The sequence below is a fragment of the Diabrotica virgifera genome, chromosome 4 (assembly GCF_917563875.1).
Source record: "Diabrotica virgifera virgifera chromosome 4, PGI_DIABVI_V3a".
NCBI lineage: Eukaryota > Metazoa > Arthropoda > Insecta > Coleoptera > Chrysomelidae > Diabrotica > Diabrotica virgifera.
The window spans coordinates 251,351,969-251,370,963 of NC_065446.1; the positions used below are offsets into that span (position 1 = coordinate 251,351,969).

At 35.5% G+C, this 18,995-nt stretch overlaps 1 protein-coding gene across 1 annotated transcript; it reads left to right on the forward strand.

Moving 5' to 3' along the window:
• Positions 1 to 506: 506 nt before the first annotated feature.
• LOC126883843 (uncharacterized) lies at positions 507 to 1,316 on the forward strand. The gene has a single exon (XM_050649519.1). It carries the CDS (start codon positions 507 to 509, stop codon positions 1,314 to 1,316), a length of 810 nt encoding a protein of 269 aa, XP_050505476.1.
• The last annotated feature ends 17,679 nt before the right edge of the window (positions 1,317 to 18,995 follow it).

Genomic DNA, 18,995 nt, shown 5'->3' on the forward strand with positions numbered 1-18,995 from the left:
TATTCAAATACGAAGGTTATGGCCTTACCCTGTGACATCTGTTGTTCGTCTATGCGGCAACAAACTGCACCCTCATTAATTAAGTATTTTATCAGACAGTTAATGTGTCAACACTAGCTATGCATTCGAAATTATTTTTTCTTAAAACCGTAAAAGTAGATGCCAGACTTGATAGTGATTTATGTGATCATCTGGTCAGGGGAAAAGGAATACAAACATTATCTTCGTTTGTGGTTGCTTTCTTTAGTCACTACGCAGCATGCGAACCATTCACACATACCGACGCGACCCTCTCCGAGAGACCTAAACGAACACATTTTCGTTGCAAAAATAAAATTACCGTTTGTTTTATTATATCCATTTTTAATTAAATTCCGCAACTCACCCATCGGAATATTGGTGACCCTCGCGAGTATTTTAAACCGCCGCGAAAATTTAAAAAAGAGTTAGTGTTAATAATATTACATTTTTGCCGGTTTTTTTTTTAAATACAGTGAATATCGAAAATGACGGACGCTAACACCAGTGCCAATACCAGTGCCTCAGTGGATCGGATTTCAGTTAAAATCCCACCTTTCTGGCCCAACGATCCTGAAATATGGTTCCTGCAAGTAGAAAACCAATTTACACTGGCAAATATAACAAGTGATGCAACCAAATTCAACTATATAGTTGCCAATTTAGACACAGCCTACATATTAGAAGTTAGGGACATCATTGTTTCACCACCAGCCACAGAGAGGTATGAAAAATTAAAATCAGAATTAATTAAGAGACTTAGTGCATCACAGCAACAAAAGATTAAAAGACTACTCGAGCATGAAGAACTGGGCGATCGAAGACCTTCGCAGTTCTTAAGACATTTACAGTCTTTAGCAGGCACAACGGTACCAGAAAATATTGTAAGGTCTCTGTGGTTAGGTAGACTGCCAGCGTCTACACAGGCTATTTTAGCTACTCAAGCTAAAGCTAGTTTGGACGCAGTTGCCGAGCTAGCTGACACAATATCTGAAGCGATAGCTCCTAGGGCCCAAATTTCAGAAGCTTCTAACGCTCTTGAAAGTACCATAGAGAAATTGACAGCCGAATTAGCTGAAATGAAAATCCAGCTATCCAGCTTGTCAAATGCTCAAGCACAAGCTAACACATACCGTCGAAACCGCAGCAACTCAAGAGGCAGACCTTATCCTAGAGACAGGAGCTACAGCAGGGAACGTAATAGTGACATTTGTTGGTACCACTACCGTTTTGGTGACCAGGCTCAAAAGTGCTCTCCTCCGTGCAAGCACCAGGGAAACGTCGCGGGCAGTCGGTAGATGCGGCATCCGATCGAAGCCCAAAGTCTCGCCGCCTTTACGTAACAGACTATGATACAAAAAAACAGTTTTTAGTCGACACCGGTGCCGATCTGTGCGTTTTCCCGCGGAAATATGTACGGGGTGCACGCGAAAAGACTTCATACGAACTATACGCGGCCAATGACACTAAAATCGCGACATACGGCTATGTGAACTTGACATTAAACATCGGACTACGGCGTGATTTTACGTGGCGATTCGTAGTGGCGGAAATTTCAAAGCCCATTATCGGAGCCGATTTTCTTTCCCATTTCGCGCTCCTAGTGGACATTGCTAACCAGTGCTTAGTAGACAGTACGACAACCCTTCGAACAAAGGGACTCGTTAAAGAGTGTTTCGACGGCAGCATAAAGACTATCGCGGAAGCGTCGCGTTACCACGAACTGCTGCTACGATTTCCGGAAATCACGCGACCCGCCGGTATCGTGAAAGACATTCAACATCAAACGAAGCACCACATCGATACAACACCAGGTCCACCCGTTTTTTCGAAGCCTCGACGATTAGCACCTGACAAACTGCAATGGGCTAAAAAAGAGTTCGGCTAGGCATCATAAGACCATCGAAAAGTAACTGGTCTACTCCACTGCACATGGTCCCGAAGAAAGGTGAGGAATGGAGACCCTGCGGAGATTATCGACGTCTCAACCAAAAAACAGTTCCAGATCGATATCCAATTCCGCACATCGAAGATTTCGGTCAGGCGCTAGCTGGTAAGACAATTTTCTCTACAATAGATTTAGTGAGAGCATACAACCAGATACCAGTAGCCACCGATGACATACCAAAAACCGCCGTTACCACACCATTTGGGCTGTACGAATACTTATATATGCCTTTTGGTTTACAAAACGCAGGACAGACATTCCAGCGTTTCATAGACGAGATTTTACGTGGTCTAGACTTCGCTTACGCCTACATCGATGACATTCTCATTGCATCAGAATCCGAAGAGCAGCATATGTCGCATTTAGAAGAGATTTTCAAAAGGCTCAAGCAGTTTGGCGTTGTGATAAATCCAGCGAAGTGTCAATTCGGCAAAAACGAGATTACCTTTTTGGGATACACAGTATCAGACGGAGGGCTCACACCTCCACAAGAAAAAGTAGCAGCTGTACAGAATTTCACTCAGCCAAAAACAGTGAAAGACCTACGCAGATTTCTAGGTATGTTAAACTTCTACCGAAGGTTCATACCCAATGCAGCTGAGCTACAAGCACCACTACATGATGCCCTAAAAGGTAATGTCAAAGGAAAAGCACCAATCGAATGGACACCACAGCGAATCCAAGCCTTTGACGACTGCAAAAACAGTTTAGCTAACGCTGCTTTACTGAGCCACCCTGTAAACGATGTTGATATCTCCATCACTTGTGACGCTTCTGATTTTTGTGCGGGAGCTGTACTACAACAAAAAACGAATACAGGTATGAAACCTTTAGCTTTCTTTTCCAAGAAATTCTCACCTAGCGAAAAGAAATATAGTGCATACGACAGAGAACTATTAGCTATATATCTAGCCATAAAACACTTCAGACATATGATCGAAGGCAAGGACATAACGATATACACAGACCATAAACCAATCACCTTCGCCTTTACTCAGAAGCTAGATAAATGTAGTCCTAGACAGTTTAGATATTTAGACTATATAGGACAGTTTTGCACTAACATTCAGCACATTTCTGGTTTAACAAATATTGTGGCAGACGCACTATCTCGAGTCGATAGCATCAAGAAAGATATTGACATCACTGATTTAGCTCTCGCACAAGAAACTGATCCAGAACTGCAAACTTTTTTAAGTGAGAAAACATCACTACAAATGAAGAAAATACGTTTTTCCGAGCAAAACGTGAGTTTGTACTGCGACATATCAACATCTACAGCCAGACCATTTATACCGAAACCACTTCGAATGGCAATTTTTCGCACCATGCATAACCTAGCACATCCCGGAATCAACAGTTCTGTGAAGATGATCACACAGCGATATGTTTGGCCATCCATTAAATCAGATGTGAGGAAATGGACTCGAGCGTGTCTACAGTGCCAAAAAGCGAAAATATCGCGCCACATTGTTTCACCTAGTGGAAGTTATTTACCACCTTCCAGCCGATTCGAACATGTCCACATAGACATTATAGTGATGCCGATTTCAGAAGGAAACAGATACTGTTTAACATGTGTCGATCGTTTCACACGTTGGCCAGAAGCTTTCCCGATGCCTAATCAAGAAGCAGACACAGTAGCCAGAACATTTTTTTCTGGTTGGATAGCTCGTTTCGGCACTCCCAAGCGCATCACAACAGATCAAGGCCGACAATTCGAATCGCATCTTTTCAAGTCATTATGCAAATTAACTGGAACTTCCCATTTAAGGACAACCGCCTATCATCCGCAAGCAAATGGTATGGTAGAAAGTTTTCATCGACAGTTAAAAGCAGCAATTCGATGTCATGAAAACATCCGATGGACCGAAAGCCTACCTTCAGTGTTACTGGGCATACGAGCAGCGTGGAGAGAAGATTTAGGTACTTCCGCCGCCGAACTCGTGTACGGAGAACCATTGTGTTTGCCAGGTGAACTATTGTTTTCGTCACAAAGAAACACCGACGACAATGCTCACATTTATTTAAAAACACTTCGAAACCATTTCGAAAACCTCCGTCCTACGCAACCGTCGCATCATGGATCCAAAAGTACCTTCATTTTCAAAGACATGAAAACCACCTCTCACGTTTTCATCCGCCGTGATACAATCAAAAGCAGCTTAGAAAACCCATATCACGGTCCTTTTCCAGTTGTTAAGCGAGATGACAAGACTTTTGTAGTCCGGGTAAACGGGAAGGAATCAACAATTTCCATAGACAGATTGAAACCTGCTTACGAACTTCACGACTCTACCCATCACGAAACAAAAGAAATGACCAGCAAAACAAACAACAACAGACCGAAGAGGAAAGCAAGATTTACTGGAACTTACCAAGAAAATGTTAGTTCAAAGTGAATCAAGTGATTTTTTTTCTTTCTCCTTGTATAAACTTTGCATTATTTTTTTTTTCCTATTTTCAATTTTCATTATATGTAATTTGTATATATTATATATTATCTATCGTTTTAGTCTCTCAGAAGGGGGTGTATAGCGATACGCTTTAATTACTATTTTTGCTAATTGTAATTTTAAGATTTTTTCTCAAAAACAAAACAACGTTAGTCATTCAAACTGCATATTCAAATACGAAGGTTATGGCCTTACCCTGTGACATCTGTTGTTCGTCTATGCGGCAACAAACTGCACCCTCATTAATTAAGTATTTTATCAGACAGTTAATGTGTCAACACTAGCTATGCATTCGAAATTATTTTTTCTTAAAACCGTAAAAGTAGATGCCAGACTTGATAGTGATTTATGTGATCATCTGGTCAGGGGAAAAGGAATACAAACATTATCTTCGTTTGTGGTTGCTTTCTTTAGTCACTACGCAGCATGCGAACCATTCACACATACCGACGCGACCCTCTCCGAGAGACCTAAACGAACACATTTTCGTTGCAAAAATAAAATTACCGTTTGTTTTATTATATCCATTTTTAATTAAATTCCGCAACTCACCCATCGGAATAGGTGTATAAAATTTTTTCGTGAAATCGATGATTTTTCACAGATAGACGGAACTAATTCATTTTAAAAAAAATTGGAAAAAATCCTATGTAAAACGTATAAATTTCTTATTAACAATCACTTTAATGGCTACATCACAACAAAACGTTCTCGATTTTATAAAAAATCATCATCAGTGTTAGACAGATTGGATGACAGCTGAGCCACCAAAGAAATATTCGGGTAAAAACCCTTTAAATAAACTTACGTGCATTGAAATCGGCCCATTTAAAAATTTGGTCGTTTTTGATGAATCGTATTTCCTAAACCTGTTGACCGATTTAAGTGATTTTTTGAACATGTTATAGCCTGATTATTTAAAAATACCAATATAATAATATTGTTGCTAAACAGGTAAATTTTCTTGTATACCGGGTGTACCAATCAAACTGTGTTTTTTTCTTAAAGTTCGCACCACCCTGTGGAGTATTCTAGCATATATAAAATAGGTACCGAAATTTAAACCCAACTATAGCCTCAGATTTTCTTAACATTCTGTTTTTTATTCATTCGTTTATGTTTTATCATAAAAAAGTTAGATGCTTTAATAACTAGACATATTCTTCATCAATACACGGTGTTTCTAAATGAGTGCGACAAATTTTAAGGGGTAATTTGTCCGCAAATGTTTCGTTTCCGAGATACGGGATGTTGAATTTTTTCTTACAAACTGACGATTTATTTATTGCTTTAAAACCAGTTGAGATATGCAAATGAAATTTGGTAGGTTTGAGTTGCCATTAAGTCACTGGAATGTAAACAACTCAATTTGGATCCCACGTGTTGGGAAATTCAATACATTACCTTGAGGCATTATCCTAGTTGCCATGTGACCATCATAAGACATTTTATTAAAGTATGCACTTTTAACGCATCTATGTTATATTTAAAGGGTTTTTACCCGGATATTTTTCTTTGGTAGCTCAGCTAGCATCCAGTTTATCTAACATTGATGATGATTTTTTATAAAAATCGAAAACGTTTTGTTCTGATGTAGCCCTTTAAAGGGATTTTAATAAAATCGTATAGCTTTTACAAAGGATTTTTTCCAATTTTTGTCATTGATGGTATACAGCCAACTACAGGAGAACATTTTCTTTTTCTTGTGGATTTAAGAATTTAATATTCACCATTGGCGCGCATACGGGTAATATGATCGATCATATTACCCGCATGTACGCCCATGATGAATATTAAATTCTTAATTTTATGTCAAATAATCCGCAATAACTATCTCTAAAAACCTACCAAATTGCATTTGCATATCTCAACTGGTTTTAAAGCAATAAATAAATCATCAGTTTTAAAGAAAAAATTCAACATCTCATATCTCGGAAACGAAATATTTGCGGACATATGTTTATAAAGCCAACTGTCATTATTTTTTTATGCAGATTTACCCCTTAAAGTTTGTCGCACTTATTTAGAAATACCGTGTATTGATGAAGAACATGTCTAGTTGTTAAATGTACCTAACTTTTTTATTTTCCAACATAAACGAATAAATCAAAAAACAGAATGTTAAGAAAACCTGAGGCTATAGTTGAGTTTTAATTTCAGTATTTTATAAATGCTAGAATATTTCACAGGGTGATGCGAACTTTGAGAAAAAAACACAGTTTGATTAGTACACTCGGTATACAATGAAAATTTACCTGTTTAGCAACAATATTATTACAGTAGTATTGTTAAAGAATCAGGCTATAACATGTTTAAAAAATCACTTACATCGGCCAACAGGTTTCGAAAATATGAGACATCAAAAATGACCAAATTTTTAAGTGGGCCGATCTCTATGCACGTAAGTTTATACAGTCGGAAAAATGAAAGATTACCCATGAACGATCACATCAATCACTTATTTTGTATTTTCTGTCTTTTTCTATAACAAACGTTTGTTATTTATAGAAAAATACAGCAAATACAGCAAATAAGTGATTGATGTGATCGTTCATGGGTATAATCTTTCATTTTTCCGACTGTATAATATGGTAAGTTGCCATTAAGTCATTGGAATGTAAACAACTCAATTTGCATCCCACGTGTTGGGAAATTCAATACCTTACCTAAGGGCATTATCCTTGTTGCCATGTATCCATCCTAAGGCATTTTATTTAAGTATGAACCTTTAATGCATCCATATTATATTATTTAAAGAGTTTTTACCCGAATATTTCTTTGGTGGCTCAGCGGGTATCCAATCTGTCTAACACTGATGATGATTTTTTATAAAACCGAAAACGTTTTGTTGTGATGTAGCCCTTAAAGGGATTTTTAATAAAAAATTTTATACCTTTTACAAAGGATTTATTCCAATTTTTGTGATTGATGGTATACAGGAAAAACGTTTTTCTTTTCCTTGTGGATTTTAATTCATTTTTACTTCTAAATTGTACCTACTCACTAGCCTTGTATCAACCTAATAATGTTTCCGATATAACAAACTAACCCAATTATTGATCAATGTCTCGCTTCTCCACATTACCACCTGTCAATGCCATAATAGCCGCTATTTGTATTGAAATCGCTGCAATCGCGCTACTCAGTTTCAATTTGTATCTCAGTATCCACTCGAACGTATGTGGTGCAATTTTTTAAGAGCCTAACGGGAGCCTATTATATAAAGAAGCAATTCTTTTGTTAAAGGACATTGCTCGGCCACTGACAGATTAACAATACACTTTGCCTCAACACAGAGGCGGTGCTGCGTCAATTTGTGGAAATGCGTTTAAGCGATTTGTGCACGAAGAAACAATTACAGAAAATTGTTGTCGTGTATTTTGTTAAAGAAGGACAAACAGTAGATAAATTCGATGTTTTACTGTGTACTTCTTTATATTGTAACGTTATTAACGTCACAGGTTTGTTTTTTTCTTTAAGTAATTATGTATTATTAATTAAACGTTTTTATTTAGTTCAATCGTTTGCGTCAAATCTTTAGACGTTAATTTGACTGCCTTTTCTTCAATGGAAATGAATGAAATTTTGCAGACATATGGATTCGCGGGAACAATACACGAATAGTCGATCAATTTTTTTTATGTTTATGAATTGTTTAAATAAAAAAACGATTTTAATGGAAAATGCTTAAATTCTCTTGTTTTTTACAATGTAGAAACTTGAAACTTTTACAGATTGTAGCTAATTATATGAACTATACGTAATTTCACTTTTTACGTTATTTGTTTACGTTATGCTTCATATATAAAAAATAAAGTTTCAAATTTATCCAGTTTCTGTCCGATTTCTATCCAGTTTTCAGCGAAAAAAGTTATGGCACCGCAGAGGGACGAATGCTGCCCTTAGTATTGTCGTGGGCTTCGACTGTCGATAAAACGCAAGGTTCGACTGTTGACTACGCTGCGCTGTCGTGAACTTGGGCCCGAAAGTGTTTGCGTAAGGACAGGCTTAAAAGCCTGCATTGAGCCTGCAAAGCTTACGTTTCATTGAGCCAAGTGCGATCATTAAGGTACGTATCCATACAAGGGTGAACCCCGCTCGGTGTAGCTGCTCAAATGGATACAGCATGCGCTCCCTTACATATAAACCGCAAACCGGTTGAAACGAAGAGTGAACGCGCCAAGCGGCGATCACCGACGTATCCACTAAGTGGAGCTACTACACCGAGCGAGGTTTACCCTTTTATGGATACGTACCTTTAGACGGCTTGCGCATCGAAGAACTGCATTGCGAGAAATTAACAGCGTCTACACCGTGCAATAGTAAAGTATTACAAGAGATGGAAATACTGAGAAAACTGTAATAGTCGTAAATAATGATTTTGATTTAAGAAATGTATGAAGAAATTACAGGAAATGTACAATGTATGTATCAAAAGTTAAAATAAATGCAAAAAGGTATCTGTCATATACCTACATCCTTTTTTTAAACATGACGATATATTTTAATATTTGAAAAGTGTAAGATTAAAAAGTAAAAAATAAAACAATATGAAAAAAAAATTTAAGAAACGCTTTTATTTAGTTATGAGTGACTAAAAGTTAAAATATAAAAAAATCAACTAAAAAGCAAAATATAAAAAAAAAATCAAACTCGATTATTCGAAAAAAAAAACGTTCGTTAAAAAATGAAAAAATGTAACACATTCGTTAAAGAAAAGCGTGGGGCGCGTCTTCATCGAATAAACGGTTTTCGCCCCACGCTTTTCTTTAACGAATGGGTTAGATTTTTTCATTTTTTTAACGAACGTTTTTTCGAATAATTCGTTGAGTTTGATTTTTTTTATTTTTTGTTTTTTAGTTGATTTTTTTATATTCTAACTTTTAGTCACTCATAACTAAATAAAAGCGTTTCTTAAAAATTTTTTTCATATTGTTTTATTTTATTGCAATTTCTGTTTAGTTTGTTCATTTTTTAACTTTCTGTTTTGTTTTACTCTTTTTTTTTCTAAAAATATTTGGCGCTCAACTCTTCTATCTATTAAATATGCTGTCTAATCGTTATTCTTCATTTTCAATTTCCATTTATCCTATTCCCACCTTACTTACTTACTTTCCTTGTCCGGAACACCAACAACTTTAAATTCTGTACTTCCAATGGTTGGCCACATAGATGGTCCTGTCAATTGCTATAATTAAGTCTTCTTCTGTGCAGGTCTCTCTCATATCTGTGCATGATAGTAGATGCCGGCTGGTCTGAATCGCGCCACAGTCGCAGGTATCGTCCTCCTGGTATCCCCATTTTTTCAGGTTACTAGCACAACGTGAAACGCCGGTTCTTAGTCTGTTTAGCGCTTTCCAAATCGGATACGGTAAATTGTGTCCAGCGGCCATTTCCTCTGAGGGAGGAAAATGTGTCTCGGTAGCTGACGCTTGCCATAGCTGTATTCGGCGCGTCTCTGGCGCTTCGGGGATGGATCTTGATGTTTTCAGGAAGCTTTTCCTAGATCTTAGTCTGTTTGGCTAAGTTTGGTGGTCATGGGTGTGACTTCTGTCATGTTGACTGCCGGAGCGGCGGGATCGTTCCCAAGATTCCGAATCAGCTTCCAGTCACGTCTGCTGTTTTGTTTCATGTCCAGACACGTGACCAGCTTGCACCACCATTCCGTTCTGTTGGCGGATATCGCATGTAACATTTCCTCCTCAGGCTGTATTGTTGCTTCCGAGAAAGGGTCTTCTTCATATAGCTGTTCATATCTTTTAAGTAGGGGTTTAGATTCTTCATTGAGCCCTGCTATGTACTCAGTTCGACAACCTCTAGGGAAAAATTTCCATGATACTTGTTTTACAATTTCTACAAATTTATCGTATGAATCAGGGGAAGGTTCTAGCTAGGAAACTTGTTGATCCAATGCTTCAGAGAATTTTTCCCATTTTGCTTTAGTAAAGTTGAACCTTCTCTTGAAAGGAACAATTTCGAATCTGATTGCCCCGCTGGAAAGACAAATTATTGGTCTGTGTTGTGTCTTTGGGAGGGCGCTTCCAACGATTTTTGTCACTTGGTCTCCAATTCTGTCGGTGACAAATATATTGTCTGGGTTGTAACCTCTGCGCCAGCTTCTGCTGTTAAACGACGCAGGCTGCTTTGGATCGTGAATTAGTTTTAGGTTCATGCTTTCAGCCCATTTTTCTAGTTCTTCGACATTGGAATCTGTTTCGTTATAACCCCACGCGACACTGTGACAGTTGAAGTCACCCAGTACGAATTTGATTTGCTGTGACTGAAAGTCACTCGGTTCCTCAAAACCAAAGTCAGCGTTTGGTGGTTTGTAGATTGACGATACTGTACAGGACTTTATCTCCACTGTAAAGATCTCGATGTCATTTTGATCTGTTAGATATGTGGAAGCTACGTCGATATCTGGTCTGACGAAGACTGCGCTACCATATTGGTCGTGTGGTCTCTCCAGTATAAGCTTCATACCCCGAATCCTTGATCTGCGGCTTGCAGTACCTCTATGGGTTTTTTGAACCAGTAGAACATCGACACCATGTTCTCTGCACATATTTAGACAATAGGTCTTCTTTATCTGCTAATAATCCTTCAATATTAATTGAGATCGTCATCAAAAATGGACTTGATAAAGACCGTTTTGATTCTGATTGCATCAGTGTTGTTGGTGCACCGATGTTGAGTATTCCCATTCACCCATGATATATTCTCCGTATTTAGGCCCCGTATCTACTGCATAGACACATATAAAATGTCCTACTCCAAATCGATACAAATTGTATTTGTCAGTTGGCAACTCTTGACTTCCGTCTGTCTGTCTGTCAGTTTCACTTCTAAAACTATGAAAGTGGCAATATTTTTTCTCCCCCTTTTTATCTATTTAAAGTGGAATTTATGTCCATAACCTCATTTATATTGTTTAAATCTCTTTTGGCCATATTAAAAATTTTGCTTGTCCCCTTTTTCGGGTGGGACTTTCCGAACCACTTTATGCATTAAAAAGTTATTTATGATATAAGTGTTAAAAGTACCCGTTTAAGGCACGCATGTGAAAGTTTGCAGAATGAGCGACAGCGACTTCTGCAATTTACATGAGTGCCTTAAAAATGTACTTTTTAACACGCATATCATACAATATTTTTTTCTACAAACGTAATTACGGGACAATATCTACAAAAACTTTTACTTGAACTTGACTGACATTCCATTTTTATATTTTTTTGACATTACATCAAAATTGCCTATACGGTCAATACGAACTGCAGTGCTTTAAAAATATTTTAAAGCACTAGTGCCTTAAAGTAGCATTTTTAACGCTCGTGTGGAGTGCTAAAAATTGCATTTTTAACACGGTTGCAGAAAAAATACATTTTAATATCAATAAAAAAAGTAAATCTTGCCTAATAGTCCAGAGAAATAAGATTTTTCTCGTGACACATCCCCCTCCAGACCGAAACTAAATTTTTTGAGTAGTATAGACATCTATAATAATAACTTATATGTTTCCTGCAGTTGATTTTGATGATATACATAGTTATAAACAAATGAAGATCAAACATCGGTAAATTTTCGCTTGTTTCGTCTATTACCAAAAGGTTAATCATTTTAAACAAATTTGAGAGTAAGAAACTCATAAATCGTATAAAAAACTTTAATATGGCGTTCTCTGAATATGTCTATCCTTATCGGTTGCTTAGAAAATTGCAAAATAAATCATAAATTTTGAGTTTTTATAAATATTCATAACTTATGTAAAAATTAACTTAAAACCTTCTTATGACACGGAATGCTGAGACTTCTCGTGCTTAAATCATACCCTAAATTTCAAAGCAAATGGTAAAATAGTTTAAAAGTAATTTAATTTGTTTATACCAAATTCATTTTTTTGCAACACTATAAGTCAGAAAATTATGAGGTTACAGTAATACTTCAGACACTTTATGAAAGAAGAACATTGTCATTTATACTATTAACTTAATTAAAAAAATGACAAAAAGTAATTTTAAACAGTGTAAAATTATTTTGCAAAAACATGTCAATTTTTTACTTACTTGTAAACAATTAGAATAACTTTTTAACCGTTACCCGTAGAAATATTATGTGTTTCATATTTAGGGACGAAGTTAGCCCCCCCCCCCAAAATAATTTTGCAATATTTAGAATTATTTTTTGTCATTTTTTTAAATTAAATTAATAGTGTAAATCTTCTTCTTTCATAAACTATCCAAAGTATTATTGTGACTTCATCATTTTCTGACTTATAGTGTTGCAAAAAAAATGAATTTTGGGATAAACAAATTAAATAACTTTTAAACTATTTGACCAATTGCTTTGAAATGTAGGGTATGATTTAAACACCAGAAGTCTCAGCATTCCGTGTAATATGAATGTTCTAAGTTAGTTTTTACACAAGTTATGAATATTTATAAAAACTCAAAATTTATGATTTATTTTGCAATTTTCTAAGCAACCAATAAGGATAGACATATTCAGCGAACGCCATATTAAAGTTTTTTATATGATTTATGAGTTTCTTACTCTCAAATTTGTTTAAAATGCTTAACTTTTTGGTAATAGATGAAAAAATCGAAAATTTACCGTTTTGTGATCTTCATTTGTTTATTCAACTATTTTCAATGAGAAATAAGCCACAATTTTACCAAAACAATGATTTTATTAACGTTTTGACGCCCAAGTCGGGTGTCGTTGTTAAAATACAAAATAATACTACATTAAATAAAAATGTTGTTGCTAAGTAAAAAATTCTTCTAATAATTTATTTAATCTGACTCATTTATATCGATACATCAGACATGTATTATACATTTTAAAGTAGAAGACTTTAAAATAATATTGCCAATATTGATGAGTTGCGTTCCTGGGACGACTTTACTAAAAGATTGTTCATTTGATTACATGAAATCAACCCAACTCAAGAATATCCGCCACAAAAAATCATAGCATGTGATCCGTCTTTAAAAAGACAACCAAATGAAACGGTGGCAGTAAAGATGAAGCAAACTAAGTCCGGGCTTTCTACAATTTACAAAGCAAACGGATGACAAATGGATAGACATGGGGAATGTACAATGTGCATTCCACGACACGTCATATAAGAATAATTCATATAAGAATAATTATTTTCATTAAATCATTAAAAATTGGCGCCGTTCGGCGCCGGTCCTGTCTGCAAGAAACAATCATCGCAGCGTCCATTGAATGTTCATATTTTGTAATAGTGAGTAAAGCCCTCGGGTCACCAAACGGATACATTGTAATATTCCTGAAAGATAACTGCAAAGTAGTGGCAACAAAACAACACGAAAAATATTAAACGTTTGATTTACAGCCCGTACTGATGTGAACTGTCGCCATATTGTGCAAGAATGCGTTTGTCAGTTTTCAAACAACATTAAACCAAGTTAAGAAGTGTGAAGAGGAAATATAATAAAGAAAGGTGTGTATGTGCATATAAAATACTGCGCATTTTTTTCTTATTTTTTACAAAACAATTTTATGCCGCATTTGTTCATAGACGTGCCTTCAGGTTTTGGATTTAATGGAATTATGGTAATAATTCAAATATTTGCAATTTGGCTCTGCAAGTTATAGAAGCAAAGCACAATATCTATAATTGGAAGCAATTGGTAGTTGAGAGTGCTAATACTTTAAAGCTGTGCCTTGGTGTACTTTGAGTAGGCCATATCATAACAAATCGAAATGATAACTGTACATGATGTACCTGGATGGAAGTTTGTGCAACTACAGCCTTCCAGGTTTTCTAACTACCTTTTGTCTGTACACCTTCCCAGTTTCCTACGAACTTTAGGTTTATAAGTTATTTTTCCTGCTTATCCAACAATTTCACAAACCATTAGTTTGCGACGGTCATCTGTTTCTGTGGAAGTGTAGCAAAATAGAAAAAGCTTAAGCAGAAGTATTTAAAAATCATGTTATTAAGCATATTGCAGGCTTTACGAGCCTTTTTATTTCTTTACTGAATATCAGGACCTGTATCACCGTTAGAGTGATGCCAGAGTACTGCATATCACTGCTTCCACCAGTCACTCAATTTACTGGTTGTTGATCATAATAGGTTGGTTGTTTCTGATGTCCAATCGCATTTATTTGATCTTCTAGGTCATCCTTCTTTAATTCTTCAAGTGATTTGTTTACTTGGAGTTGCATATTCTGTTTTGTATGTGCTAAAATGGTAAAATGCATATATGTATCATCAAAGTAATCTAGATCTTCCATTTTGTTTGTCAATCCCCAGAAATCCCCCCTAAATTCCTCTATTAGACTTTACCTTTGTTAGTACGGAATCCAAAACATTGTTAACAGTATTGGATGAATGGAATGAAATGATATCAATAGTAAGACAGGAAATACACAGCCTTGTTCTATTCCATTTAACACAGCTCTTGGGTCAGATGTTATGCCGTTGTGTAGAACTTTGCTTTCTGTACTATATAGGGTGAGGAAGATAACTGGCCTATTAGAAATATCGCGAGAACTAAAGACAACTGAATTATGAAAATTGGAATAAGGAGGTTTTGAAGACTGATCTATTTAATGAAAATATTTTCATCTATTTGCTACTTCCGGTTATACCGGATGTTGCTTATAACTTCGCTTTTTTTAAATGGGACACCCTGTATATTTTTACATTTTTGGATTCTCCTCGATTTCTTCTTTCTTAAAATATAAGGTTTTGTAAGATTATACAGGGTCGGTTAAAAGATGATTACGTTTTCTTATTAATTTCGTAGCAACATTCACACCCTGTAGGATTGTAGTAGTTTGACATAATAAACTCTATTTATGTTCAAATGATTTTTAGTATAGACTACTATTGTTAACAATTATTAGTGTAGCTAAATTTTTAATTTGAGTATACAGGGTGGGTCGAAACTCGGAATGAGTATTTTCTGAGTTTTCTTAAATGGAACACCCTATATTTTAGTATTGTAATGAAATGATATTTTATGGTACTTTTTACTTCTTAAGCATTCCCTATATCTAACTGCTTTAGTTTGTGCTTAATTGTTAATCGCACCAACAATCTTAACTTCGATGGTATTTTCATACCTCAACCACTTTTGGCAATTTTAAGTATCAGTATAGATTAATATGTATTCATTTCCAAAAAATTATTTGTGACTGAATATTTTCACGGCCAACCTAATACAATTTTACCTATTTTGTGTTGCAATTAATGTTTGGTTTGAATCACCAATAACTCAAAAATTAAAGAAGTTAGGTATAGGGAATGTAAGAAATTAAAAAGTACCATAAAATAACATTTCATTACAATACTAAAATACAGGGTGTTCCATTTAAGAAAACTCAGAAAATACTCATTCCGAGTTTCGACCAACCCTGTATATTAAAATGAAAAATTTAACTATATCAATAACTTTTAACAATAGTAGACTATATTAAAAATCATTTGAACATCAATACAGTTTATTATGCCAAACTACTACAATCCTACAGGGTGTGAATGTTGCTACGAAATTAATAAGAAAACGTAATTATCTTTTAACCTACCCTGTATAATATTACAAAACCTTGTATTTTAAGAAAGAAGCAATCGAGGAGAATCCAGAAATGTAAAAATATACAGTCTAATATACAGTAAAAATATATGTCCCATTAAAAAAAAACGAAGTTACAATCAACTTCCGGTATAACCGGAAGTAGCAAAGAGAAGAAAATATTTTCATTAAATAATTCATACCTCAAAACCCTTGTATTCCAATTTTCATGATTCTCTTAGCTTTAGTTCTCGAGATATTTCTAATAGGCCCTTTATCTGTCTCACCCTGTATACTGAAACTGAAGCACTGTATGCTTCTTTAATGATATTTATTATTTTTTCTGGTACTCCTATTTCTTGTAGTACTTTACATATGGCCATACGAATATGTCTGAACATGAACGTATCAAAGACTCTCATGAAGTCCACAAAGCATATGAAAAGTGGAGAGTTAAATTGCTGCGACTGTTCTACGATTACTCCCAGAGTGTTAATTTGGTCTATGTATAATCAGTTTCGTCTGATGCCGGCTAGTTCCTTTATTAGCATTGTTCTGTACTAGTGTCATGCTTTTCCATAACGTGTCCTGGACCTGGAAGGTTGGCGTTGTCAGCGTCAACCCTGGAATTAAAGTCTCCCATTATTACTTTAACATCTAACTTTTAATTTGTTCTCTTAATGTTTAATTTGTAAAATGCTTCTTTTCTTGTGCAGTTGCTTGTTCTGTTGGTACCACTGAATCAGTGGTACCTTTCTTAATTTGGTCGTAATCCTTGCAGTGATTATTTGCTTTGAAATTGGATTCTATTCCACAAGGAAGTTTTTGGAAAAAAATTGAATAGTTTCCCTAATATTTAAGAAAGCATATAAACCTGTGTCAGAAAATTATAGGCCAGTTACGGTACCCAGTAATGTATTGTGTAAATAAAAAAAATATTTATAAAAGAATATTGTCTTTTCTTAGTAAATATACCTTGTATAATAAATTAACATCAGAATGGGTTATTACCGAGTAACTCAACGGAAAGTGCATCCACCACTTTTTTTTAATTTTTATTCATAGTTCATTAGATCATTTTCTGATTTAACTAAAGCGTATGACTCATACCATAATACTTGGCTTACTTACTTAAGCCGTCCTCTTGTACCTTACGGTGTCGACGTAAGTGGAGAAATCAGACGTCTCCATGCCTTTCGGTCAGTAGTTAGTCTTTCTGCTTCTCTCCACTCAATATTTCTTTTTATGCAAGCCTTTCCAATATTTGCGTTCCACGTTCTTGCTGGCCTGCCTCTTCGTCGTTTGTTGTCAGATGCCGCTTTCCATACCCTCTTTACAGTTCTACCTTCTCTCATTCTCGCCGTATGTCCGAACCACGATAACTGTTTCGTTTCAAGTCTGTCTAAGGTCCTTCCAACACCGCACCTTTCACGTATGTCTTCATTTCTTATACGATCACGTCTGGTCACCCCGGATACTGTCACCCGGAATTTTACTACGGATGTTGTCGTTCACTGTCCACGTTTCACTACCGTAGAGTAGCACCGGCTCGTATACAGTTTGAAATACTTTCATTTTTGTTTTCAGGCTTACTTCTTTCTTCCTAACAAAACTTTTATTTAGTGCATAGTATAATTTTGTTGCACTCATTACCCTGCTGTTTATTTCTGGTTCTATATTTCCTTGCCCATTCGTTGTTGATCCTAGATACTTGAAGTCATCTACTTGTGTAATGGTCTCATTATTCAGCTTTACATTTATATTTTCTTGAGTTTTCGATATTAATAACGCTTCTGTTTTTTCAATATTTATTTTCATCCCAAATTTCTTAAGGGCTTCATTCCAAACATTCACATTCACTTGCAAGTCTTTGTCTGATTTTGCCACAATTACCAGGTCATCAACATATATAAACTTGTTGAAGTTTATATACTCCAACCCTAGTTCTTTTTACCTTACCCCTGCATTATTTTGCAATTTCGTACATTAGAGTGATGAATAACAAAGGACTCAAAACACCACCTTGTTTTACACCTGTCCTTTTGTAGAATTGTAGAGATGATGTAGAATTGTAGAAATGTACATTATTACGTGTACTTTATTATATATACTCTTTATTGCTTGGATTAATTTCGGTTTCACACTACGGTTTAATATTTCCCAGATCTTGTTACGTGGTGCCCGATCAAATGCTTTTTCCAAGTCCATAAAACAGAGAAACAACTTACTGTTATGCCCTAGGGCTTTTTCTGATAACTGTCTCACCGTGAATATGAGATTGATTGTACCTCACCCTGGCCTAAAGCCGCATTGGCTGTCATCCAGTGTGGCCTCGATATTTTCTCGCAGCTTTTTCTCTAGTATTATTTCGTAGATTTTACTAGCAACTACCAACAATGATATTCCCCTGTACTTACAACACTTATGTTTATCACCTTTTTTGTGTAATGGTAGAATAGTTGCAAGAGTCCAATCTCTAGGTATGCATCCGGTACGCCTGTATGACTCAATAAATTTAAAAAGTGGCAGTTTGTAGTTGTGACATTTTTTGAAATGGTTAGAGTCTTATCTATAATATAGATATATTGTATGGCAAAATTAATGAGTGTCTGTCTAAATTAAGTAAGGTAAACGTACCTATTATCGGCACCTTTAGCACGTTAAGCGCAATGGAGCTTCATTTTAATTAGTTTAGTAATCAAATTACCTGAACAACGTGTATTCAGATTATTGTTTTGGCTAATAAAATATATCACAATTACACATAGAATATTTACTTAATCTTAAAACAAACTGATACTATTTAAAAAATTAATAAAATGAAAAGTGTCCTAAGTCCCCATTATCGGCATTCTAAATTAAATGCACGCTCTAATTTTCGGCATATAAAAGATCCTTTTTTCGGCATGAATTAGATACCTAAAATTTGAATAATTATATAAGGTAGGTACCTAAATATCTAGTTTGATACTATTGAAGTAAATAAATTATTGTATGTAAATACATTAAACTTAAAATTCA

What these genes read in the sequence shown, in the direction of transcription:
- LOC126883843 (XM_050649519.1), top strand. Translation starts at nt 507, where the DNA reads ATGACGGACGCTAACACCAGTGCCAATACCAGTGCCTCAGTGGATCGG.